General features: G+C 54.7%; 9 protein-coding genes across 9 annotated transcripts; 4 read left to right on the forward strand and 5 right to left on the reverse strand.

Moving 5' to 3' along the window:
- Window positions 1-130: 130 nt before the first annotated feature.
- Window positions 131-1,816, reverse strand: AYL99_00674 (hypothetical protein; the record flags this gene model as incomplete). The annotated part of the gene is made up of 5 exons (XM_018832190.1): window positions 131-506; window positions 572-1,190; window positions 1,239-1,412; window positions 1,485-1,699; window positions 1,755-1,816. The coding sequence occupies 5 exons, from the start codon at window positions 1,814-1,816 to the stop codon at window positions 131-133; spliced, it is 1,446 nt and encodes a 481-aa protein (XP_018698069.1).
- Window positions 1,817-2,712: 896 nt separating this feature from the next.
- On the forward strand, window positions 2,713-4,111 carry AYL99_00675 (hypothetical protein; the record flags this gene model as incomplete). Its single annotated transcript, XM_018832191.1, has 2 exons — window positions 2,713-3,965; window positions 4,027-4,111. 2 exons carry the CDS (start codon window positions 2,713-2,715, stop codon window positions 4,109-4,111), a joined length of 1,338 nt encoding a protein of 445 aa, XP_018698070.1.
- A 746-nt stretch (window positions 4,112-4,857) lies between these two features.
- AYL99_00676 (hypothetical protein) lies at window positions 4,858-5,553 on the reverse strand (the record flags this gene model as incomplete). The annotated part of the gene is made up of 1 exon (XM_018832192.1): window positions 4,858-5,553. The coding sequence occupies one exon, from the start codon at window positions 5,551-5,553 to the stop codon at window positions 4,858-4,860; it is 696 nt and encodes a 231-aa protein (XP_018698071.1).
- A 475-nt stretch (window positions 5,554-6,028) lies between these two features.
- Window positions 6,029-10,237, reverse strand: AYL99_00677 (hypothetical protein; the record flags this gene model as incomplete). The annotated part of the gene is made up of 8 exons (XM_018832193.1): window positions 6,029-6,035; window positions 6,088-6,297; window positions 6,402-6,517; window positions 6,582-8,540; window positions 8,606-9,553; window positions 9,612-9,796; window positions 9,860-9,971; window positions 10,031-10,237. 8 exons carry the CDS (start codon window positions 10,235-10,237, stop codon window positions 6,029-6,031), a joined length of 3,744 nt encoding a protein of 1,247 aa, XP_018698072.1.
- An 836-nt stretch (window positions 10,238-11,073) lies between these two features.
- AYL99_00678 (hypothetical protein) lies at window positions 11,074-12,831 on the forward strand (the record flags this gene model as incomplete). The annotated part of the gene is made up of 3 exons (XM_018832194.1): window positions 11,074-11,214; window positions 11,284-11,544; window positions 11,608-12,831. 3 exons carry the CDS (start codon window positions 11,074-11,076, stop codon window positions 12,829-12,831), a joined length of 1,626 nt encoding a protein of 541 aa, XP_018698073.1.
- Window positions 12,832-14,388: 1,557 nt separating this feature from the next.
- AYL99_00679 (hypothetical protein) lies at window positions 14,389-15,519 on the forward strand (the record flags this gene model as incomplete). Its single annotated transcript, XM_018832195.1, has 4 exons — window positions 14,389-14,525; window positions 14,578-14,792; window positions 14,826-14,996; window positions 15,056-15,519. The coding sequence occupies 4 exons, from the start codon at window positions 14,389-14,391 to the stop codon at window positions 15,517-15,519; spliced, it is 987 nt and encodes a 328-aa protein (XP_018698074.1).
- A 1,015-nt stretch (window positions 15,520-16,534) lies between these two features.
- AYL99_00680 (hypothetical protein) lies at window positions 16,535-17,776 on the reverse strand (the record flags this gene model as incomplete). The annotated part of the gene is made up of 1 exon (XM_018832196.1): window positions 16,535-17,776. One exon carries the CDS (start codon window positions 17,774-17,776, stop codon window positions 16,535-16,537), a length of 1,242 nt encoding a protein of 413 aa, XP_018698075.1.
- A 2,627-nt stretch (window positions 17,777-20,403) lies between these two features.
- AYL99_00681 (hypothetical protein) lies at window positions 20,404-22,039 on the forward strand (the record flags this gene model as incomplete). Its single annotated transcript, XM_018832197.1, has 3 exons — window positions 20,404-20,785; window positions 20,841-21,188; window positions 21,264-22,039. The coding sequence occupies 3 exons, from the start codon at window positions 20,404-20,406 to the stop codon at window positions 22,037-22,039; spliced, it is 1,506 nt and encodes a 501-aa protein (XP_018698076.1).
- A 928-nt stretch (window positions 22,040-22,967) lies between these two features.
- Window positions 22,968-24,103, reverse strand: AYL99_00682 (hypothetical protein; the record flags this gene model as incomplete). Its single annotated transcript, XM_018832198.1, has 2 exons — window positions 22,968-23,414; window positions 23,465-24,103. The coding sequence occupies 2 exons, from the start codon at window positions 24,101-24,103 to the stop codon at window positions 22,968-22,970; spliced, it is 1,086 nt and encodes a 361-aa protein (XP_018698077.1).
- Between the last annotated feature and the right edge of the window lie 512 nt (window positions 24,104-24,615).

The raw sequence follows: 24,615 nt of genomic DNA on the forward strand, positions 1-24,615 counted from the left end.
GGTTATATGGTCAGGGTGCATGGCAGTGTATAGTACCTGGTCGCTGGGTACCTTATGCTGCTGAATCATGGCTATACAAATAGGTGCCGCGGTGCTGGGACCCTGACCGGTTGAAGTACTCGATGATGTCCTACGCCATGCCCTTGTTGGGCACTACCGTCTCTTCCCCATCCACGTCCACGCTGCCGGTCTCGGCAGCTCCAATCCTCCCCTCTAGCCGGGCGTCGTCTTCGATGTGCTTGGGCACGATGACCGTGTCCTCGTGGAAATAGTTGGTGTCGCTGACGTAGAAGATAGTGACCATGTACAGGAACAGGATGCCCACGAAGTAGCACGCGAACTGGAACGACAGCTGGGTGATGTACGTCCCGCCGTTGCCATCAATGATGAAGCTGAACATCATACCCAGCGCGGTGGTGCCGCGGAAGCACGATGCTCGTCGCGCCAGCCGCTCCGGGTCGTTAGTCAGCGCGCAGATCACGTACTGGGTTGCGATTTGGTAGATGCTGCACAGTTATCAGCCCGTGTCAGTCCCTTGGGATCGCTGGTCGTCTGCTGGGTTTGAACTTACCTATAGACGGTCCCGTAGATGACATAGATCACAAAAGCGCCGGCAAAGGCCGAATCAGTCCAATCAGTCGACGGGCCTGCTTCGTGCCGGTTCAGATGATGCTGGGCGAGCCACGCTGCCTCCGCCGCACAGATGCCGAGCGTGATGGCGCTCATCACCGATATACCAATCAGCGCCCTGGTCCTCCTGCGTCCGAAGCGAGGATTGTCCAGGATGTAAGTCATGCCGAAGCTGGCCGGCAGCTGGATGAAGTTGAACATGACGTTGTTGAGGGAGCGAGTACGCAAGTTGAAGTAGTAGCCATTCAGGGAGCTCTGGAGGGCCAGGGCCATCTCGGCGACGAAGATGGCGGGGAGCAACATCATGAACCGGAAATCCCTGATCATCTCGAGGATACCCCGTAGCTCGCCCTTCAAGGACGGCTGCTTAAAGATGGCTATCTTGGTGCCGTCGCTGCGCACTACCTTTGCGGGCCGCACCAGCAGTGTCAGGGCCAGCACCATGGCGAAGACCTGGATGACCACAAAGACGATGTAGACGGGAGTGGGTGCGCCAGCATCTTGCCGCGCACTGTGCATGTTGATGCCGAGGGCGACGAGAGCTGCAATTGTCGAACCGCCTGTTCCCCGTAAGCATCTCTGCTATTCGGCGGTAGGTAGTAGCTCACCTTCACACATGCACCATTGGATTGTCATGAACAGAGCCTTGTCCTTCTCTTCGGCGTAAGAGTACGCAATCGCACCGGCGGACGCCCACAGAAGAGCAGCGGATACTCCTTCGATGCCTCCACCCATGTATGCCAACCATGAGTTTCCAGTTCGGTCGAAGTACCAGAGACCACCTACAGCCAGCATGGGTGGTTAGAGGATATGAACACGGCGCCATAGTGGTGGCTGGAGGCATGATAACCCACCTGTGTATAGACTGTAACCGATCGACCCAAGAAACACCGTGTAGTTTGGGCCGATGAGATTCATCACCGAGCCGGCAAACCACCCGGTGATGAAGAAGACGCCGTATAGGATGGCATTGACATTTGCAGCCACGGTCTGAGATGAGGGCTTTCCACCACCAGCCCCTAGACCTGTCAAAGCAAGGTAGATGCCGGGCAAGCAGAGGAGCATCAAACTGAATAAACTGTCAGAAACTCGATCCATTCTCGGGCATGAGGAACCAGCCTTACCCAGCAATCAAATTCTGGATGAAAGGGTGATTGAGGCGCAAGTCTGCTCTCTTTAGCGGCATCGTGAGACTTGGTGTGGTCTGTCAGATGGTATCAAAGCGTTTTCTTGATCGTGTAGTTTCCAACTGTCGTGGTGGTGACACGGCGACGATCAAAAGCCCTTCTGGCGGTACATGGACCACATTGCTCTTTTATATAGCGAACAGGTACCATGTGGCCAAGCAGATCAAGAACCTTGGAATGATGCTGAAGCACATCTCACCGTCGTATCCCTGTCTGCGTCCTCTATCAGGTCACAAGGCGATCGACGCATGCAGATCCCCTTTTCCATCTCGGCACTGTATCAGCCACCACACGCAACTGGGCTCGGGTGGAGTCCCTGATGATGGCAAAGGAATGCGGTGGAGATGGAGCAAGGAATGCGAAGACTTGCAGATGGAAAGAGAGAGGATGTCGGACAGATAGACGGAGATATTCCGGCAACATGACTCCGGCAAGCAGGGGTATCGACGTGTCAACACTAAACAAAGTGGACATCGGCACTGTATCTGTAGCCAACCATGGCACACGTACAGAGAGGTGCCCCCAACGTCGTTGCATGTCCGCACTGCCAATGCAGAATGTGGAAGAAAGAAGTTGCATAGATGTGCGATGCATCCTGTGAGAAGCCTGCTTTGTTGGGAGAGATGGAGTGACGAATATCTCGTAGTCATTGCAAATCACTCTCGAGGAGGAGTATCTGGAGCCAGTTTGGAAGAGAGCATAACACCACATCATACGGCGTTGGGCTTCCAATGATATAAAAGGGGAGGGCGAGATCCAATCGCCTACTTCATCTCGAACGTAGATACTTATTGTTCGCAGCATAGGTCCTGGAACGATGAATCCCACAAGGTCCGCCCTTCACTCCTTATGCGGGACATTCCTCGCCTCGTCCAGAAATGCGTGCAGAGGATACATGAGACGACAGGGGCGTCAAAGCACCCTTCAAATCCGAGCATTCACCTCTCGAAACAGACTCTACTCTGCTTCGACTCTGACTGTCAACCAGCAGAGACTTTGGGACACTCTTCATCACACCGCACAATGGGGTGCCACGCCCGAAGGAGGTGTTCGGCGCCTGACTCTCACACCCGAAGACAAGGCCGTGCGCGACTGGTTCGTCGACACGGTGCAGCAGTACGGGGCGACGGTCAAGATCGACGAGATGGGGAATCTCTTCGCCATCCGACCGGGCCAGAACAACGACATCGCCCCCATCGGCATCGGATCCCATCTGGACACACAGCCCGCGGGCGGCCGGTATGATGGGATTCTGGGTGTCCAGGCCGGGGTCGAGATCCTGAAGGTGTTGCATGAGAACGACTACACCACCTACGCCCCGATCGCCGTGATTGACTGGACGAACGAGGAGGGTGCCCGGTTCAATACGGGCATGTTATCCAGCGCCGTATGGGCGGGCAATGCCTCGTTAGAGGACGCGTACAACCATATCGACGCCGACGGCCTGCGTTTCCAAGACGAGCTCGCGAAAATCGGATATCTGGGCCCCGTCAAGGCCACTCACACGGCCAACCCGCTCTCCGCCCATTTCGAATACCACATCGAACAGGGACCCGTGTTGGAAGAAGATTCCAAGTCCGTGGGCGTTGTGACCGGGGTCCAGGGAATGATGTGGCTCATCGTGACGGTGAACGGGCGGTGCCAGCACTGCGGCACCACGCCGATCGATCGACGCGCCGACGCGCTGCTCGCGGCCGCACAGATGATTTCACGCATCAACACCGTCGCGTGGGAGAACCAGGGCCTGACCACCGTCGGGGTCATCAACTCGGAACCGCAGTCTCCCGGCACGATCCCGGGGACTGTCACGTTCAGCGTCGACATCGAGCACCTCTCCAACAACACGCTGGACCAGATGGCCCAGACCGTGCGAGACTTGTGTGCATCCATTGCGGAAAGCAACAGCTGCACCGTCAACATCAAGCAGATCTGGAGGAGTGCCGCCGTGGAGTTCCACCAGGACTGCATCGACGCCGTGCGGTCGGCGGCCATCGAGCTCGTGGGTGAGCATGGCTACCGAGAACTCCCGGCCGGAGCGGGCCACGACAGCGTCAACACGTCGTACATCTGCCCGACGTCGATGGTGTTTATTCCGTCCAAGAATGGGATATCGCACCACCCGAGCGAGTATTCCACGCCTGAACACTGGTGAGTGATAGCTCCCCTACTGCGGCTCATATGCCTGATGCTGACGACTGGAATTTGACAGTGCACTGGGCACGCAGGTGTTGTTGAATGCCGTACTGCGATACGACCAGGGTCTCAAGGCGCGAGGAGAGTCTGGTTCTAGATAAGGGGGTGTGTGTTTCGACCTCGAGAAGGATCTGTCTGGTATTGATCACAGCAGTTCTGAAGCCACCGATGGAGGGCGCGGGCGGGGGATGGGCAGACCTCAAGCTCTCAAGATGTCGTGTCGAAGCCTGTCATGTCTGGATATTGAAGTCATTGGATAGTGCAGGCACGGCAGTCACGAGCAGGGCGGGCAACAAGTTCGATGGACGGATGGAATGAAGAGTGAGGTGTTGAGTTGTTGAGGTACAGTACGTACGTCGGGGAAACGATGGTTGAGGCCAGCAGACAGTGGATGATATGTACTGTAGAAGCCAGAACCCATTGCCAGGGGGAACTTGGGATACCTAGGACTTGCCACGGGGCGCCAGCTTGGGGCGAGGTAGCCTACAAGGCACTAAAGACTGGTCATCTTTGACCCGTTGATGCTCTTGTTCTAGGGCCCAATAGGCGGGAGAAGCCCATTCCCCGCCCATAACCAGGGTCCATGCGCCCCCTAACAGAGTCGTTCAGGGGGTAACCTCAGTCATGTACTGGACCAAGTACAGCAAGCCACACCAACCTGTTGTCGTCAACCGTCAAGCACCTCTCTCTCTCTCTCTCTCTCTCTCTCTCTCTCTCTCTCTCTCACACACACACACACAGAGAGAGAGAGAGAGCTCTTAAACCCCTTCTCGTCTCTCAAGAAAAGCAGCGCCTCGACGAAGCCCAGTGCCTAGGTCTCACGCCTCTTATCTGCTCATTGATTCTATTACACCTTTCGCAGCACCAAGAGCCTCCCACCAACATTCGTCGTCGACCTGAAGCCCATCACCTCTGAGCGCAGGACCTCAATCTTATTCATACTGGCACTGGCCGTCCGCAAGCGCTCGACCTCGGCGCTGAACCCGGCACTGACCCAGATATCGTCGAGGACGGTCACGACGATAAATCCCCCATGCTTTACCACCCGCACAAATTCCTCAAGGACCTGCGGACCGACGTGGCCGCGGGTAAGGGTGCCCACGCAGACGACGGCGTCGAAGGACTCGTCGGGCTTCGCGATCGGGTGGGATAGGTCGGCCTGCTCGAGCGCGGCATAGACTCCCGTGCGGCGTGCGACGGCCAGCATGCCCGAGCTGATGTCCAGGCCTGTGACGTGCTGCCTGGATTCGAGCCGCGCGAGCTCCACGCCCACCAGCCCCGTGCCGCAGCCGGCGTCTAAGATCTCGAGGCCCCCTAGCCGCTGTTGCTGCTGCTGCTGTGCGACCCCATCGTGGGCGACCGCATCGACCAGCGCCTGTGCGGCGAGTCTGGGTGCGGCATAGTCCTCGGCCGCGAGGTCCTTGTCGTATTCCGACGCCCACTCGTTGTAGAGGTCACGGGCTTCGGCAGCGCTGGATAGTGCATACGCGCGCTGGAGAAAGCGGTTGTTGCCCACGGGATGGGTGGTGGAGTCGTTGGCCATGAATATATGTGCGACGAACGAGTGATAATGTGTATGCAGTGCTACACCGGCTCTGGAGGCTTGCTCACCAGATCAATATAACAGTGGACCGGTCTGCTCTTGTATCCTTTTCTAGCAAGTTCCCTACAACACCACGTCTATGCACGATGGCGGGTTCACCGTTGGAGACGGAATGTCCTTGGACATTCTGCAATTCGTTGGGATATAAATTTGTGATGTAGCGGACAGCTCCGACCAAGGATCGCTACATGTGAGTTGCTCGAGTCGAGGGTCATGTCTGTCCACCAAATCACAAACATGTAACAGCATTCCCTAACTATCCTAACTATGAGAGAAACCAACCCTCGATATCACAGCTTCAAAAGAAGTCTCCTGTCCTTTTCCCTCTTCCTTCTCCTATTTAAAAACTAAGGAAGGAAATCCATCTCTCCCCTTTTTGTAGCAAGAGCCACCCGTCCTGCTCAACGGACCACCGTTATGGACTATGATTCAGACTCCAGACCCATCTCCTGCAACTGCACCAATCCCGCATACCTCCCGCCTTTGCGCCGCATCAATTGTGCGTGGCTGCCACACTCAACCACGCTCCCCTGCTCAAGGACGTAAATGATATCCGCATGCTGGATCGTGCTGAGCCGGTGGGCGACGGCAATCGTGGTGCGCCCCTTTGCGGCTCGGTCGAGGGCCGCTTGCACGACGGCTTCGGAGGACGAGTCGAGAGCCGAAGTGGCTTCGTCTAGGAGTCTTGAGGCCGTCGTCACGAGTTAGTTGGGTTCTGGGATCTCATGCGAAGGCTTTGGAAGGAGAAGGAGGTGGAAGAGGAGGGAGAGGGGGGACCCCAGACGTACAGGATTCTCGGCTTGCGCAGGAGCGCCTTTGCAATTGCGATGCGTTGCTTTTGGCCGCCGGACAGTAGACTGCCCTTTGTGCCCACCGAGGTATTGAACCCGTCCGGGAGGGAGAGCTGTATTTCGCCGTGTTAATCCATTTTCTCATCATAGCAAGATCGGCTCTGTTGGTTGACTCACAATGTAGTCGTAGATGTTGGCGTCCTTGCACGCCTGGATCAGGTCCTCCTCCGACGCGTCCTCCTTGTCAGCGAGGATATTGTCCCGGATAGTGCCCATGTGCAGGGTCGTCTCCTGGCTCACGAGCGACAGCTGGCTCCGGTACGCCTGGACCTGGTAGGTCGAAATCTCGTTGTCGTCCACGTAGACGCCCCCGGACACGGCATCGTAGAATCTCTCGAGCAGCGAGATGACGGTGCTCTTGCCGCTGCCACTTCCGCCCACCAGCGCAATGAATTGTCCTGGCTCGGCCGTGATGCTGATGTTCTTGAGGACCAGCCGACTGGGCCGCGTGGGGTAGAAGAAGGACACATCACGGAATTCAATACGGCCTTCGAGCCCATGGTGCGGGATGACCTTGCCTGTGGTTGACCACGAATCGATGATCGGTGTGCGACTGAGGAGAGTCTTCACCCGAGCGGCAGCCGCCCTGGCGTTGCTCATATCGCCGGCGTATGAAAAGATGGCGCCAGCCGCCTGGGAGCCCCAGATGACGGCCACAAAACACACGAAGAACTGTTTCACTGTGTACTCGCCCTTCATAATCAGGGTGCCTCCATACCAAAAAGCCAGGCCGTTCGCAAAGGACATGAGGGATTGCGAAGTCGCGTAGAGCATGGAGGACAGGATCAAAGATCGAAAGTCCTGCTTCGTCTGCTGCCTCAGCATTGCGCTGTACCGGGAGCAGATATTTCCTTCCATCCTCAGCGAAGCCACAGTACGAATGGCAGACGCAACCTCGCAGGCGTACCCCGCCGCTTCGGTTTGGCGGCGAGTCCGTTTCTCCAGGTCGGTCATAACCCACGTCCGGAGAAAGCCACACGCGAGCAGCAGCGGCATTGTCGAGGCGCAAACGAGGGCGAGCTTCCAGCCAAAAGAACAGGAAACGCCGATCGCTCCGATGATGGAAACCACAAAGTTCATCAGGGCGGCCAGCGTGGCTCCGCTCATGCCGGCTATCATGGCGGCCTCGGTGGAAAGCATGGACGCCAGTGCTCCGGAAGCGTTCTCCTTGATGTCAAAGAAGGCCATATCCTGGCGCAGAATGGCACGGAAGGTCAGGTCCCTGGTACGCCGGATCAGCCGAGACGACGCCCACGCAAAGGCCATGCCCTGGACCAGGTACAAGACCAGGAGGACGAGTCCCAGCATGAGCAACATCCCACACCAGAAATCAATGTCGTGGCTCCCAGTGCTCGCATCGGGGTTCACGAGTGAGATGATCGAGTTGCCGTAGAAGATAGCCTGGATGGGGTACCCGGCTCCTGTGCCCATCGAGACCACAAATCCAAGTGCCATCCATGATTGCTCGTCTTGGTTGAGAGACCATATGAATTTGGCAAGCTCCCAGAGACTATAATGTTCCTGGCTCTTGGAGATTGAAGAAGTGTCGCCTGTCGATTTTTCTGTCGAGATCGAGATCGATTCTTTCGTATTTTCGAGATCTGCCATACCACTGGCATGGTGTGCGACGCTGTCAGATTGCTGATTCGCTTCGATTTGCTGAGCCTCGACCATCGACTGATAGACTCCTCGGCTCCGTATGAGCTCGTCGTGGGTGCCTTGCTCGACAAGTTTCCCTGCGCTGAGGACGATTATGTTGTCGGCATGCCTGACGGTCGAAAGTCGATGGGCGATCATCAGAGTGGTTCGGTTCTTTGCGGCGGCGTCAAGGGCAGCTCTCACGAGGCTCTCAGCGTGCAGATCCAGCGAGGCAGTGGCTTCATCCAGGAGAAGGATCTTGGGATTCGACACGACAGCCCGTGCAATTGCAATTCGCTGCCTCTGGCCGCCGGAAAGGAGCATTCCTCGTTCCCCGACGCGGGCCTGGAACCCACCAGGCAAGTTCGAGATGAAGTCATACGCATTGGCTGTTCGCGCTGCATCTTCAATCAAACCAGTAATTTCCTGCTCAGGTGCCTGCTTGTGTCAAAGACGAGTGTGGTCAGCGGTGTCCAAGACCACAAAGCCATTACCAGACTTACGTTTTCAAGCTCAGTCCCCAGTAGTCCGAAACGGATGTTCTCGGACACGGTGGTGTTGAACAGAACAGGCTCTTGGCCGACCATGGCAATCTGGGCCCGAAGCCAATGTAGATTCAGCTCGTGGAGTGGCATACCATCGAGACTGATTTCACCGCCGACAGGTTGATAAAACCGCTCTATCAAGCCCACCAGAGTCGACTTGCCGCATCCCGACTTGCCCACGACAGCAGTGACCTTGCCGGACGGAACGACAAAGCTCAAATCGTCGAGGACAACTTTGTCTGGGCGCGACGGGTACACGTGCCGCACGTCTTGGAAGACGATCTCACCCTCGACGCTTGAGGGCTTCTTGCCCGCCCCAGAGAGCGGATCCAGGGGCGACTTGCGGTCGATGGCCTGAAATATCTTCCGACCAGCAGCCGTCGCCGCTGCAAATGCACCGAAGTGCGGAGCCACGTGTCCGATAGACACGCCAGCCAGCATGGAAGAGAATATGACCGTGATGATCTTGGAGACCGAAATGCTGCCATCATGCAGTAAGCGTGATCCTTCCCAAAAGGCGAGACCGTACTGCAGGGTCATGATGCACATCATGGCGGCGATCATAAAAGCCAGAAAGGCTTTGCTCCGGAAATCGAAGCGTTTGACGTTATCCAAATGCATGCCGAACTTTTTGGCCAGCCAATCCTGTGCACCAAAGGCAGTGGTGCTTCGAATGGAAGTAAAGGCCTCTTCAGCAACGGTGGCCCCGACACCATAAGCGTCGTTAGACCGCAGCTGGTACTGCTTGATGCCCCTCCCGGCACTCCCCATGACGAAAATGACCAGCACGGTCACTGAGAGCATGATAAGCGTCAACTTCCAAGACCTGACGAAGCCCACGGCTAGGGCTGCGAAGAAAGTCGTCACTCCCGCGGCGGTGAGGCCCAATTTCTGGGATATGCCGTCCTGATATGTGTCCCTCAGCATTCTCTTCACAGGTGGAAGACGGAGCGAAAACAATCACCTGGATCATGTTCATATCGCCAGTGATGCGGCTGGTCACTTCTCCAGCTCCGACGCTGTCGAAGAAGGCAATGTTTTGTCGCATGATGGCTTGGAGGTATGCTTCACGCGTTCTCTGCGTGATTGCCTCTCCGGCGAAGGAAAACCCCTGGATTGTGATGAAGACGGAAATCAAGGATCCGATGCCTGGTTTAGAAGAGTGTCACTAAGGATACCTGCGATCTGAGGCTCCAATGCCATGTAACATACCAAGATAGACGAAGTAAAGAGCAAGTCTGGTGAGGTGGTGATGGAATTCGGATGTATTTGTTGATCCTGGTTGAAAGCCCGTAAATTTCCCAGCCAAAGATCCTAGCACAAGCTTTTGTCTATCAGCCTCTGGGAGAAAGCAGTAGAAACGGGGGTACTCGGTCTGCCTACCGTCATGAGTGGCTGTACAGCTCCGGAAACAATGGCGCAGGAGGCAGACAGGACCAGAATAGCAATCTCCTGTCTGGATGCATATCGAAACAATGTCCAGTACGTGACCTCGACGACGGGGACCTCCAGCTGGGAATTGAGAATGCTATCTCGGATGCTGTCATCTTGTATGTTGATGCCGTGCCCGGGTTTCTCGGCCAAGGCCATATCGTTGACCTTAGATAGGTCGTGCCTTAGGAGCAGACAAGGAGGAACACAACGTCGACCGCTCAAGAACTGGGCATGGATGGAAGTCCAGGAGCATTCGTCAACTCATATAATGCCGAATACCTGCCAATATATCCCATATCGAGCTTCCATCCCAGGCCAGGGGTCTCTTGACGCGTAGGCAGCCGTCCCCAGCAAAACGTCGCACCACGACGCACCACGAATGTGGTGGAGGCATGCCTCTGCCATACTAAGTGCAGGCATCAGTCATAAACATAGGCTCAAGAAGCTTCTCTTGGTAGCTCCAGCAGTTTGGAAAGGCGATAGCAGTGGTGAATAAGAGAAGCAGTTCGTTTGACCTCGTACTGCGTGAAGACTGAGAGGACAGAAATTATACCTACCAGGTAGTCGTAGCTCAATTGACCCATCCAACGCCCCCCTTGTCGTTCTCGCTTCCACGTCGTCCAATCCAATCACTTGCAGGGGTATGTATGCGAGTACGGAATACCCAGAGTACCTCGTACTTTGGCCATTATCCGGGCAGCTCGCTGACATGGGGTCCGCCTCGCCGCCTCGTACTCCGGCTGATCGGATTCGTCAGTGAACGAATCCTCCTCCCGTGTCCCCCTGGCTCGCTACTCCACAGATTCCAGGCAACAAGGATTCTTATTCCAACTTCAGCTGTTGATTTTCGTTACAAGCATACCATGGAGCTTCCTGCTTCCTGCTTCCTGCGCATTGATTCTCTGGACTGATCTGGCCGTTCTAGCGTCCACGGGGACTCGGTCGCAGTGCACTTTCGTACTAGTGGAGCAGCCATCATCAACACATGCACAATGGCTTCACTGGGATGCTTCGACTCGTCCCCTAACAGTGCTGCTCCGGCAGACGAGGCGGAGACGAAGCGGACACGCAAGCGGCGGAGTCATCCGAAATCGCGACTCGGCTGCACCGCCTGCAGGAGACGGAGGGTTAAGGTCGGTGCTGCAGCCTGGAATTGTCCTGAAAGGCCCTGAATGTAGCTGACAGGTCTGGCCTGTTTTCAGTGTGACGAAGCGCGTCCACGTTGCAGCAACTGCCAGAGGAGGGAGGAAGCTTGCAGCCTGCAGGATCTAATACCGACGTCGAGAAGAAAGATCCTGCAGCCACAGGAACCGTGCAGTGGGCCGGGTCTGCAGCAGGGACTCCGTTCGCAGATCAACATGCTGCAGATGAAACTGCTGCACCATTTCAATACGCTCACTGCCGAGACACTGGTCTTTGATGTATCCATCTGGCGTGGCCGGGTTATGACTTTGGCGCTGCAAGTTAGTTTTCGTCCATCTGTCTTCCGAGGAGAACAAACCCTCTATTAACCAGCTTTGCCCCAGCACGAGTTTCTCATGCACGCTGTGCTCCTCGTTGCCTCCAAACACCTATGCTTTCTCAGGCCTGGTGATGGATCATATCGATCAGCTTCGATACTGCACCTCACGGAAACATTGCGACTGTTCCGGATCGCTCTCACACAACCGATATCTGCCTCCAACGCTGACGCATTTATCGCAACATCGACACTCCTGGTCCACTATGCTTGGGCAACAGACGAGGGCGCAGTCCAAGGGCAGAATTCAAAATTGAGTCTCAACGTAGATCCGTTGTTCTGTTTATCCCAGGGTCTGCGAACGCTGTTCATGAAGGCTCACTACTTCATCGACACTGGGGAGAGCGTTTTTGCTACCCCGGCGCGATATCGCCCTCGCAAGACGCTGGAGCGAGCGACGATGGGACGCTCCAAGCCTTCGCAAGACCTGGAGATTCTCATTTCCGAGGCGTACTGCAGACACCGCGCAACATCGGGGCGGCCGGTGGTGGTCGGCACCGAGTCCGTGGGTCTGAACTCGGTGACACAGTTCTTTTTCCATCTCCAAACAGATAATGATGACAAGGCCCTCACAGGAGAAGAAATCGCGGAGGAAGAGGCGAACGAGGATGTTGAACTGATCGGCTTCCTCGATGCCACCTCGCGATTGGTGCTGATCTTGGGGTTCTTTCAATGGCAGCAATCAGCCATCACGGACCCGGATCTTATAACAGACACCGCCTTGGGTCAGGATCCAACATCCAATGCCTCTGGTATTGACAGAGTTGGACGTCGCCAAATCCCGCCACTTTCAGACCTCGCCCGCTTCATTTTCGCCTTCCCGACCCGGTCGACCGACACCTTCATCCGCCTCGTCCAACACCACCATCCCCACGCGCTCCTCATCTTGTGCCTCTTCTACCGTGCCGTCTCCTTGCTCCTTCCTCGGCAACAGTGCTGGTGGAGCCAGAGGCGGGCTGAGGTTTTCGGGTCAGCCATCGAATGTGCACTACGAGCACGCCGCGATGCACATCTGGATACGATTTTGGAGGAGGGCAAGAGTGTGCTCAAGGGCGGCGCTGCAAGGATCTCACAGGGTCGGGGTAATACCGAGGTCAACGTGCAGGGACCTCTCGGAGTAGACACATGGGATGAAACATGGCAGCGGACTCGACGTGTCTTGGAGAGGTTCGGCTGGAGGAAAGGACGCTGGTATTCTGAACAGCTGGCTACGTCTCCGCGGAATATGTAAGTAAGTGCTGGACAATCTGCTATTCACTTTGCATTTGAATAATGGGTTTCTCCATGTCATGAGATGCAGTGCATCTCTGTACACTGTGCCATTAGTCAATCACTTTTCGATGTCAGCAACAGCGGATTCCTTGCAGCGTGTCTTCCCATCCCTTGCTTCTGCCCATCAAGTATTATGCAACCACAGCATTTAGAAGACTCCGTCCCCAGTCGTCGAACAACTGTTGCAGTCACCAGACTGCCAAGTTGTCGGTGAAAGGGGGGATGATATTCATCTCGTTCGGGCCAAAGACAGGCTCGAGGAACGCGTCGCTATGATCTGCAAAGCCAAGAGCGGGCATTGGGGAGAAGAGGTTGTCTTGGAGGAGCATCATTGACAGGTCAGGGACCGCGACAAAGTCAAGATGGGATTGGGTTGTCTCTAGGGACATAGTATCAAGGTCAAGGCTGGAACATCTGTGCTGCTGCTCTGCTGCTTCTGAGATGAGGTAGTATCCGTTGCATTTTGGAGATCCATGTCATTGTGTTGGGTTTGGCGAAGCTCCTCAGGCGCTGGATGCCCCATGGTGACGTCTGACGTGGCATTGCGTGGTGGTTGGAATTCGCTTTGAGAAGCCTGGTCAAATGTCCGACGATGTTTGTGTCTGCTCATGGCATGGGCGGCCCTGACCTTGGATGCTGTGGGAAACCATAGCCGTCTGATCAACTCACTATACCGCCATGCGACATGGCGTTCGTTTGAAGCGGCCATCCGCAACGTTAGGATGAACCTCCTCACAAGGGCCTTTACCTCTTGCTGTTCGTTGCTGGACGTCAGGTCGCCAAAGGTCTCTGCCTTGGAAAGGAAGACCCCAGAATATATGCCATACCTGTGATGGGATTAGCTGGACCTTGCTGATGGAATACGAGAGAAAAGAAGGGGAGGAGGGTTAAGGGAATGGCGTTTGACAAACAAGGTAGTATCGAGTCGGCAGATATCTCAGACAAGTACCACATTCGCATTCGGCGATGATCCTCAACACCATCTTTGCAGCTCTGATGGCCTCGAACACGTAGCGACCGTCTGGTGAAGCCACGACTCCGCGAGGAAACAGGTCACGTCTTCTCCATTTCGCCGGTGGTTGCTCTGCGGTAGAGGTCTTTTCCCAAGCCACACGTGCAGAACGGCTTCCCGAGACATGGGGGCTGGGACTGTAAGTAGTCTTCCTGGAATCAACACTGCTTCCACGGCACACCGTCGCCATCAGTTGCTTGAGCCGGATGCCATACTGTGTTTCCCTATCGAAGAGGTAGCACTGAGATCCTCTCGGCAATGGATGAAAAATGAGACGAATGAGAGACATTCTTCCACAACCGACGCCTTTTCTCCAGGAAGCAAAGGCTGAGTACTCGCCTCATCTTCCAAGAGTCTTGTAGAAATATAAATACAACGGGCCATAGTAAGTAAAGACATCCACAATATTCAGTTACAGCATTATCACTGAACGAGCTCCTCATTCTTCCAAATATATTATTCAACATAACTCCTGAGTCCACTGCGCCTCCGCCATTTCCAACCATGCCTGGTCTTATTGCACAGCCCGAGTCTGACTTCTATAACATCACGGTGAAGAAGCTTCACCCGACTTTTGCGGCACAGATTAGCGGCGTAGATTTCTCACAGCCCCTGTCGGAGGAGACCTTCATATATCCAGTGTATATGATTATCGGGTTTGGAACTGCTTTACTGACATATACCTCCACCCAGGCAGTACGGGGTGGTGGTCTTCCGTGGCACCAATCTGACCGACGAGGCACACCTGGACTTCACTCGGCGTTTCAGGGAGCTCGACGACGTCAAACCGTACATCTCGGCCGGGCGCAAGAACAGATTGCGCTACGACGAGCAGTTTGAACGTCAGCAACGTCGATGTCGATGGCACCATCCTCGATTCAGAGAGCCCATGAGGCCAAGCCGACAAGGTAAGACCTGACTTGCTCAGTACTTGTAGTCAGGTCCTTGGAAGACTCTCCCTCGATGGTCCAACAGCTTCCAACTCATCACTTTTTTCAACAACTTTCGTCTAACACCAACTCAGGGTAACGACCTGTTCCAGGTCAACTCGAGCTTCAACCCTCGACGGGCAGGGTACTCGCTGCTCCTGATGCACGAGCTGCCACCTCCAGGTATGGGCGGCAACATGGCCTTCGCGGACACACTAGCACAGCGTAAGTTGACCCGCCAGGTGACGTGAAGGAGACGCTGGCGCGCAACAACTACGTGGCGGCGCACTCGACGCACCACTCACGCAAGCTGGCAGCGCCCGAGTTCTTCAAAGATCTCGACCCGCTCGACTACCCGATGGGGCGGCCCTACCTGGTGCAGCGGCACGAGAGCTCGGGCCGCATGAACCTGGACATTGCGTCGCACGTGCACCACCTGGAACGCGAAGGGCGGGAAGGGCTACTGCCCGCGGACGAGGCCGAGTCGGCGCGCGCCCTGTTCGACCGCCTGTACGCCGACGCCACCCAGCTGCAGTACACGGTCGAGATCGAGTGGCAGCACCCCGCCGACCTGGTCGTCTGGGACAACACCTGCACCATGCACCGTGCCGTGGGGGGACCGTTCCTGCGCAAGTACCGCCGCGACAGCAGCGCCCAAGCCTGGAGCCTCAACGAGCATACGGATGTCCGAGTCGGGTTGCCGTGAGAAAAGAGGTATGTAGCATTATGGGCCGACCGCAGGGAGGGATGCGTGGTCGACGAGGAGGAGGAGGAGGAGGAGAAGGAACAGGTAAGGCATCAAGCTTATACACACATTCCTGGTGCTTTGTCAGTGTACAGGAATACCAGATATCGAGTGAAAACATGTTCATGACAGTCTCAAGAACCAGCCATATCGTTAGGGAGTCATCATCAGCCGAAAGGGTTCTCTTTGGCTATATCACGCCATAGATGTCGGATCAAGAATCATATACTCCCCTCCTTTCCCTCCCCCTCCCCTTCGCCAGTGACTAGCAGTCGTCATTCCATTTCAGATCGACATTAAAACATGCCCATCATCTCAGAGAATCGCCTTGGCAACATGGGCGTAGGAGACCTCCACAAAAGCAACGTCATTGTTGATCCCCCTTGGTGGTGCGCGTTCCCCTTTTCGAGTGTAGCCCTTGTCGTTTGGTTGGGGGAACGTTATCTGGATCTTGAACCAGGTCGGCCCTCTTGAGCGGCGATATTCTTTGGCAGGAGTCAATATATACTGGACCCAGTGGATATGGTTTCGCTCAAACGATAGTCAGATTCAAAATTGACCGTAACCCGCATTTCGTAGCTACCTACTCCTTCCTGCCTTATTTACTCCTCCGCGGACTCCTGAGGGACAGGGCAGAGATCCCTTATCCACACTGGAGTTCTACATAAATAACTCAGGCAAGGGTAACTAATCGGGATCAATACACCTGGTGGGTCGCACCTCGCCATGTGGCGACAAAAGTTTTGCCGGTGTCGGCGCTGGGGATCATCGGAGCCCAGGGGACACGATGTACATAAATTTCATGCTCTTGATCGTGCAATAGACGGTTCAGACGGCGGACACTGGATTAGTAAAACAGATCAGTTCCCTCGCTTGCCGAAGCCCCTGCTAAAGAGTCGAGGCTGCTCTACCATTGCTGGGTTTCTGAGTACAGCTTCCCACGGATCTGCGGTGGCCTGTCTTCTCCCCTCCTCTGCTAGGTCAATTCCTGCCAGACCTCTCTCACGCGGGGGTCGCTATAGCACTTGTGGAACCAAAACCCACGAAGAATCTGTTCTGCAGCCGAGCGTCCTTGAAGACCGCGGTAGAGCTTCTGCCGTTTAAGTCTCTCGAGCGCTTCGCTGAGCGGATCATCGCTAGCCGCTGGGGAGGACCCTTCCTCTTTCACCACCATAAGTGAATTGCAGTGCTTCAGGTATTGCACCAGGATAGCGTGGATGAACAGGACATAAAACCAGATGTTCTCCTGCGCTTGTCTGATGCCGGCCTTTTCGCAGGTTCTGATGGCCTTCAGAAGCCGGGACTGGGTCGCGTTGGCGTTCAAATCCCAGTATCGAAGCTGGATCTGGGCGCTGGAACTCATGCTGCTGATCAGTAGCCACTGAGCTCGGAGGGCCAATGCTGTGGCGCAGCTCAGTGCATGGTAACCCACAAACTCGAAGGCCAGGCACGGTGACGACAGCGCCTCTGCATGGTCCACGGCGACGTTGTTGAGAAGCTTGGAAGTCTCAACTCGGTAGAAATGCAACCATCGCTTGATTTCATGCTCCACGTCATGGTTCTCTTCACTCCATTGATGTTCTTTGGCAGCGTTATTGATGAACGTAAAGTCCCGAATTCTTTCGACAATCGCAAAGAGCTTGGCATTGAAGCGGAGGGAGCTGTCGATTGAGGTTGTTTCCCGTAGGTTGTGGGCGGAAGCCGTGGCGTATTCCGTCACAAGCCTGAACGCAGCAGCGGAGAAACACTGTTGCCACGGGCCAGGATCATGTTCGCCTTCTCTCGACCGCGTTCGACGGCCTTGAATCCCCGCCGTCCAGATGTCGCTTGCGCCGACTGATATCTGGGAGATACTGCTCGTTTTTGTCAGATCGCTAAAGAGGTGATGTAGCGCCTTTTGGTGTACATCCGCCGCAGCGATATCTTCGACGTAGAATTCGCACGCCACTAACAGCCGGATCAGTATCAGGCTTCGATAACTGCGAAGCTGGTCCGTCGAGATACGGCGGAGGCTGGAGACGGCGACCAATTTGTGTTTGGCGGCGTATGTGATGTAGGCATCGTTCCTTTCTCGACTCCCGCCAGCACAAATTGAGGCACCCAGCGCGATGAGGGCATGAAGCAAGTCTTTGTTGGACAACGACAACTGCACATCCGAGACCCAGCCGTCCGCTATATCCTGGGAAAGGAGTTTGTCTGGAGTGGCAGAGCCACCCATAAACAGACCAACCGAGTGAGCAAGTGTAATGAGGTGTGAATCTCGAGGCGATAACGGCAGTGCCGCAACGTCGAAAGGATTGCTGCTGCCGAGCACCCTGCACGCAAGAACATATGCCCTTTCGAAAAGATCAGTCGGTTGGGAGTCTCCTTTCTTGTGTGTGTGTTTATCATGTCGTTGACGGACAATCTGGGGGGTAAAGACTTTCCATTTCTTGTCCGTGCTACTTAGGGCAGCATCATCATTCTTCTTATCGGTATTATGTGAGGTCGACTTTGTGCCCCATCTCGAACTGAACTTGGGCGGAAGGAAGGTCTCTGGTCGACGCACTGAGATGGTCTGTCCGAGGCCTTGGAGTTTTCGTCTATGCGAAACCCGGGCTGCGTGGGAGAGGGCTACCTGCGACTGACGTCCTGTGGAACGCCATGACTTGTTGTCGCAATTGATAAAGGTGACGGATATCTTTGGCTGCCTCACCGACCTTTGATATATAAGGCGTGACCGAGATGGATTGCGATTCTCCTTGGAGGGTTCAGACCCATTGTCTCCCATCTCACGTGCGCATGCAGCAGGGCTTTGTGTCTGTTTTCCGTATCCATAGACTTCGACCACCGAAGGCACAACTGTGAAGACTGAGCCTCAAGGAAACCTGATGTGCAGTCTGCAGGGTTTCGGCTTTGATTCTGGTGTGTCTTCAAAGACTTCACCAAGGAACTCGACATGCGATATCCTTGCAGAGACAACTCTCCACGTTTCGTCGATGAGGGTACGAGATACGAAGTACCTCTCCGACGATATCTCTGATAATTACAGGTCGAAGTTTTCCTCGCTCCGGTCCAGTCACTCTCTCGCCGACTGGGATTGAGACACAGTTCAAGCCATCTAAGTAAGCCGAGGTCCGGAGGGCAATGGAATAGGACACAATCTATGCCAGCTGATAGGGTATCTCCTCGCTTGACCGAAATGGAATGATAGGATTCTTACCCTTTGCCGCAACGGGACAGTTCAAACGCGCAAACGATAGGCAGATGGCATAAAACCTCGCAATGGCCAGTAGCTGAGTCACTTTTCTCGTGGCCAGGGAGATAGACGTCACACCTTTACCTCGATTGTGATGTGCGGACTCGTTGATCTCGGTATTGTCGCAATGAGCACGTCTGCCCTGGTTCGAGTTCGGAGTCCTTTGGGCACGACGTCCCTGTGGTTTTCCGATTTTTCGAGAAAAGAATCGCAAGACGCCAACTGGCAAAGCGGAATAGCGTGGCCTGGGTTCTAAGAATCCCGGTGAGCGTCGTTTAGGCAGTTGTCCGCGAACAGAGTTGGTCTAGTCGGTGAGTTTCCGCTAATCAACTCCAGTTCAATGACTTCCTCTCTGGGAAACCCAGTTTTAACTCCGTGAGGTTGACTTGGCTCGATGGGATCGTCCGATATGTCCTTTTGACCACGGCGACCGCAGAAACTTCGGCTGTGGGTGTCCTCTTTCCTGCGGTGACACGACACTACGATCCTTGGGTGCAACTTCTGCGGTGAGTTTGACATGCGTCCCGGACTAATGCAGACGTGCCCAGGCCAGCACTTGCCATTTTCTTCGACAGGTAGGTCCCGCGCAAACGCGCCGAGAAAAAAGAAAAGCAACAATATTGGCGAAGCGAGCCTGAATCAAGCAGGGGGGTGGGAACAGCGACAGTCCCTGCACGAGTACCATGCCGGTGCTCCGAGCCTCATTCGCAGCATGTAGGCTCCTACAAGTAGCTGCCGACAGGATTCGAAACACGAGACATCAGCCAACAACAGAGTCAGCCCAATGCATAGACCAAAGGGTCTTCTATTGTCCTAGAGAAGGCCTGGTGGCATATTAGTTCCCAGTTTCACGTCTGCTCTGCACGATTATGTCAACGCTGAATCACTTCCCACGTGCTGTTAGTTGCATCCTCCAGGTCCTCCTTGGGGCAGCCGAACTGCCGTGTGGACGACGTCGGGAAACTTGGAAAACGACACGCGGTTCCCCCTTGGCTATCGAGAGAGGGATAGTTCATTCGCGGGTGTACTGCGACTGCGAACCCCTTTACTTTTCAGGGGGTTCTGTGTGGAATTTGTTATCTTTCGTAACAAGCCGCTATGTTAAACACGAGGAGATCTGAAATGGCGATTCCAACAAGGTCTGCCTAGATCTAATCCTTGTGCTCTGGCCTCGAGACAGCTCCAAGCTAGTCATCCACCGTCGTTCGCTGCCCGTAGCTTGACAGGAGAGGTCAATTATTGTCTGTGTGAAGCTGACGCTGAAGTGTTGAGAACTGACTTACCATTAGCAAGGTGTTGTCGTGGTGAGTGACTGACTGTCTGAGTCTGCGCCATGAAGTGCCGTCAAGGACCGTCCTGGCGATACTCCCGGTCTCCTGACAAATGAACTGTAAAGCAGTTCGCTTTGAAATTTCTCTATGACAAGCCTAGGGCATGTGCATATCCATCTCCGCAGGATATAATGGTCTTCAAGTCCGATACCACAGTGTAAGCCGTGATACATTCAAGACCCCCCCTTCACGCCACCCGATAGCTCCCAAAACACAACCCTTGGTTTGCTCGGATTTATTGTTGGAGCTACGCCGCATCCCTCATGGTCAGGCGCCATGGAAAAAGAGCAGAACCTGAGTCTGGCGAAGACTACAGACCATCCAATGCCGAGTAAAGATCCCAGCGCCGCAGTGGCCATCTCTCTCGACACCGCCACACAAGGATCCGATCCAGCGTCCCGAAGCAAGAAACGAAGTTGGAAATCATACGCGTGGGATAGCCTCGACAAAGAACCATTCGAGCGCGTGCTCCTCTTCAAGCTCGATGCGGCGATCCTAAGCCTCGCGGGATTTGGCTTCTTCATCAAATACCTGGATCAGCTCAACATCAGCAATGCCTTCGTTTCGGGGATGAAGGAGGATCTGAATCTCTATGGCAACCAGTTAAACTACATGCAGACGCTGTGGACGGTTGGCTACGTCCTCGGGGCGATTCCATGTTCGACGTCTTTCTCTCACAACTGATGCGAGACCGGTGCTGACTTCCTCTCCAGCAAACCTCTTACTAACACGCGTTGGTGCATCAATCTACATTCCATGTCTTCAGATCGTCTGGTCCGCCTTGACGATGTGCATGGCCGCCTGCAACACTATCAAGCCTATATATGGTCTACGCTTCTTGATCGGCCTCTCCGAGAGTGGCTTCTATCCGGGCGTTCAGTACCTCATCGGGTGTTGGTACCGACGGGATGAGCTCGCCAAGCGGTCCTGCATCTTCCACACGTGCGGCGCCCTGGCGGGCATGTTCAGTGGCTATCTTATGGCGGCTGTCTACCATCTCGAGGGCAGGGGAGGACTCCGAGGGTGGCAATGGCTGTTCATCATCGACGGCTGCATCGCTAGTAAGCACCCGTTGAATGCCAGCAGGCTGAACTAGGCTTATGGGAGAGTGTGGCTCACTGTTTGTCCGCCTTTAGTCCCTGTTGCAATGGCAGGCTATATATTCTACCCGGACGTCCCAGATACGTGTCAAGCATTCTATCTCAGCGAGGAAGAGATCCAATTGGCTCAGCACAGGATGGTACTCGAAGGCCGTGCAGGCAGGACACCATACACGTGGTCCAAGATCAAGGGAGTCTTCACGTCCTGGCACATCTACGGCGTGGTGGCCCTGCATACCATCTTCGTGAACAACAATGCCATCCCACAACCTTTCTTCTCACTATTCCTGAAAGACTCGCAGCACCCCAAGTACACCATCGCGCAGATCAACGCGATCCCCTCCACGAGCGCCGCCGTTCAAGTCGTTACGACGCTGCTGTACGCGTGGAGCTCCGACACGTTTCTGCAGGGCGCCCGGTGGCCGCCGATCATCTTCGCCAACACGCTGAACATCGTGATCTACATCAGCCTGGCCGTGTGGGATATCCCGATGGGCTGGAAGTGGACCTGCTTCGTCCTGGTGGGCGCCGGCGGCGGCCTCAGCGGCTTGTGCTATGCGTGGGCGCACGAGATCTGTACCTATGACAACGAGGAGAGGGCGTTCGTGACAGGCTCGATGAACGAGATCGCCTACAGCGTGCAGGTCTGGCTGCCTCTGCTGGTTTGGAAGCAGATCGACAGCCCGAAATACCACAAGGGGTACATCACCTGTGCGGTGCTGAGCGCGGCCATGATCGTGAACGCCATGGTGGTTCGACACCTGCACAACAGGGAGCGTCGAGGGAGGAGCGTTCGGCAAGACAGGGTGTGAATCGGACATCGAAGGCTGAGCCAGGAATTTGTTGATACAAGGATATAATATGACTGCATGGCGTGAGAAGCAGCAGCTTACAATGTACCCTGGTGTAGAGATAGAACGATCACTGCTGACATTCCAGTCACTGATCTACAATAGATTTGTTTTAGAGAGAGGCCTGTCTTGGTCTGCGGGACAGGTAAGAACGTAAGTGAATGGGAGAGTTGTGTCAAAGATGAGATACTGCCTAGCTTTTGCTGATAGAGAAGAAGGGAACACTCTTACGGAACGAGTGTCTTTCACCTGGTGTCTACAGCTCAGCGGCTGCTGTATTTCTCACCAGCTTACAGGTTCAGATCAACGAGCGACGCTGTGCCGCGAGTCTAAGTAGCCTCATGCTGGACGTCCTGAAACAGCACAGGCGTGGTGAACTATGCGGTTGTTCGCCAAACATAACGCCGTTACGATGATCTCGGCAGAGGCTCCGGTGCAGTTGGATCTAGTGTGCTCCAGGTTTTGGGAAGACGACTTCGGAGCAGTGGCCGATGTCCGATGACCTTGATATCGGCCAGGCGGATAGCAACGGTTGACGGAAGGGAACAGCTGTATTTCGTTCTGCAGCTTGCCACAATCACGGCGTTGGCATTACCTACCGTTGACACCTTAGCCTCCTGTCACTCTTCCGCTATCGATGATCAACTCAAGGCCTCTCATGGCATTCTCAACCCTGGACCTTGAAATACCGAGTTGCAGACATCCATGCAGCGGGTGGAAGTAGGCGGCAAATATCACAGAGAACAATACGGTTCTCACCAAAGTCGGACCGAGCCCACGGAAGAATACAAGGAGCTTCCCACAAATGCTAGTGGTAGTGTCTCCCCTGCAGATAATTGACGCTGCTCGAAAGATGTCCTGGGAATTATATGCACAAGCATGCTCGATCCTACTTCAGGGAGCGGAGAGCCTCCGCGTACAAAATGTCAGACTCCCTGCTCGCTGTTCGTGCAGTATATCTGGAATGCTGAGAAAGGACACGCGTGATGTCATCAACATCATCAGGAGGCCTAGAATGCAGGGATGCATTCATCGTTTTGGGATAGTGAACGTCCTCAATATGCTCCTCAATGTCTTTATCAGCAGCTGAAGGCCAAGCGGAGAGTTGGCCAGGACCCCATGATTCCCGACGCACTGCTGCTTGTGTCTGCCCCGCGATCGAGCTGGCGTCAATGATATCCAAAGTCATTGATCTTTCCGTTGGGCTTCCTTGAACAAGATCCACTAGCTTAGACAGGATATTCAACTCGAGCTTCAACTTGACACTGTAGACGAAGCCCTTGATGCTCTCTTGATAAAGCTGGAGGCGCTTGTACTGTAACATGACGAGCGCCGTCTGAAGAACCGTCAGCGATAGACATCGTCAGGGACTCTTGGATGTCTTACGTCCATGCAGATAATCATAATATTGATTGCCAGAAGTTGCCAAATCATACTTCGGGTGTTTTCTTTCGAGATGACTTTGAGCAGGTTGATGGTCTTCCACACATAGAGACCGGAGATGATAAGTTCTTGGAGCGTAATGATCGTCATCTGTATGTGCTCCATGTAATAGTACGCTTGAGCAAATTCTGGATTGCGTGAATATGTGTGCCCCCAGTCCAGGATTACTGTGGGCGCTTCGATGAGCACACTGTTGATTATAATCATCCACTTCACGGCTCTCAGAATGGTGACATTGTCCAGTATCAGACCCAAGCGCGAGTAAAGTACAAGGGATTGGCAGGTAATCATTAACAGCCACCCCGAGTCCAGTAGCAGTCCACTCAGCCAGAAGTCGCAGAGGTTGAAATAACTCAGAGTAATGCCCAGTGTATACGAAACGACGCCATAGTTGCAGAGAGCCAAACTCCAGAAGTATAACCCTGCCTTTCTCTTGAAGGTTGTCAAGATCAGAAGCGCCATCTCAAGTGAGTTGCAGAAGGCCAGCCCGATGGACAATGTGACGATAACGGAGGTGACATTGTATCGGCCATCGAACGGCCGTTTCCTGACGGCGTTCTGGTAGTAGTTGTCGGAGGACATAGCCGGTAGCAGAAAAGTGCTATCTCGGGGGCATGGTGTTGGTTTCACAGCACGTCGACGATGCCGCTGTCTGAAGGTAGTTGCATCTCATGTGCCAAATCTGTTTGGGCGGGAGAGGGTGCGACGAAAGATGGCGCTGCCAAAGACATGCCGTCCCAACGAGTCGGTCAAGTAAAATGGGTCTGTCTCCGCTTGGATTCCACGCCCCTCCCCCAGTTTCGCCACCTCCGCCCTCCTGGGAGACCGGGGGCCCGCACTCGATATCAGCCACTCCAAATGACATATGCAAGCAGCATCCACACAATTGGCACCACTAAGGAGGACAGGCCTACCTTGCCCGGCTTCTTGACATCGGCTTTTGTTACCCATATCATTATCGTTACGACCGTGACAGATCCTAGCCATCGGGCCAGGGGCCAACCACCTATCTCGTACATCGGCACAGAGACCGACGGCTACGGACTTCCCCCACCTCCTCTAATACTGATTCAGCTTCAGCTTACCTTCGAAAA

This window comes from Fonsecaea erecta (assembly GCF_001651985.1).
Source record: "Fonsecaea erecta strain CBS 125763 chromosome Unknown Scaff1, whole genome shotgun sequence".
Lineage (NCBI taxonomy): Eukaryota > Fungi > Ascomycota > Eurotiomycetes > Chaetothyriales > Herpotrichiellaceae > Fonsecaea > Fonsecaea erecta.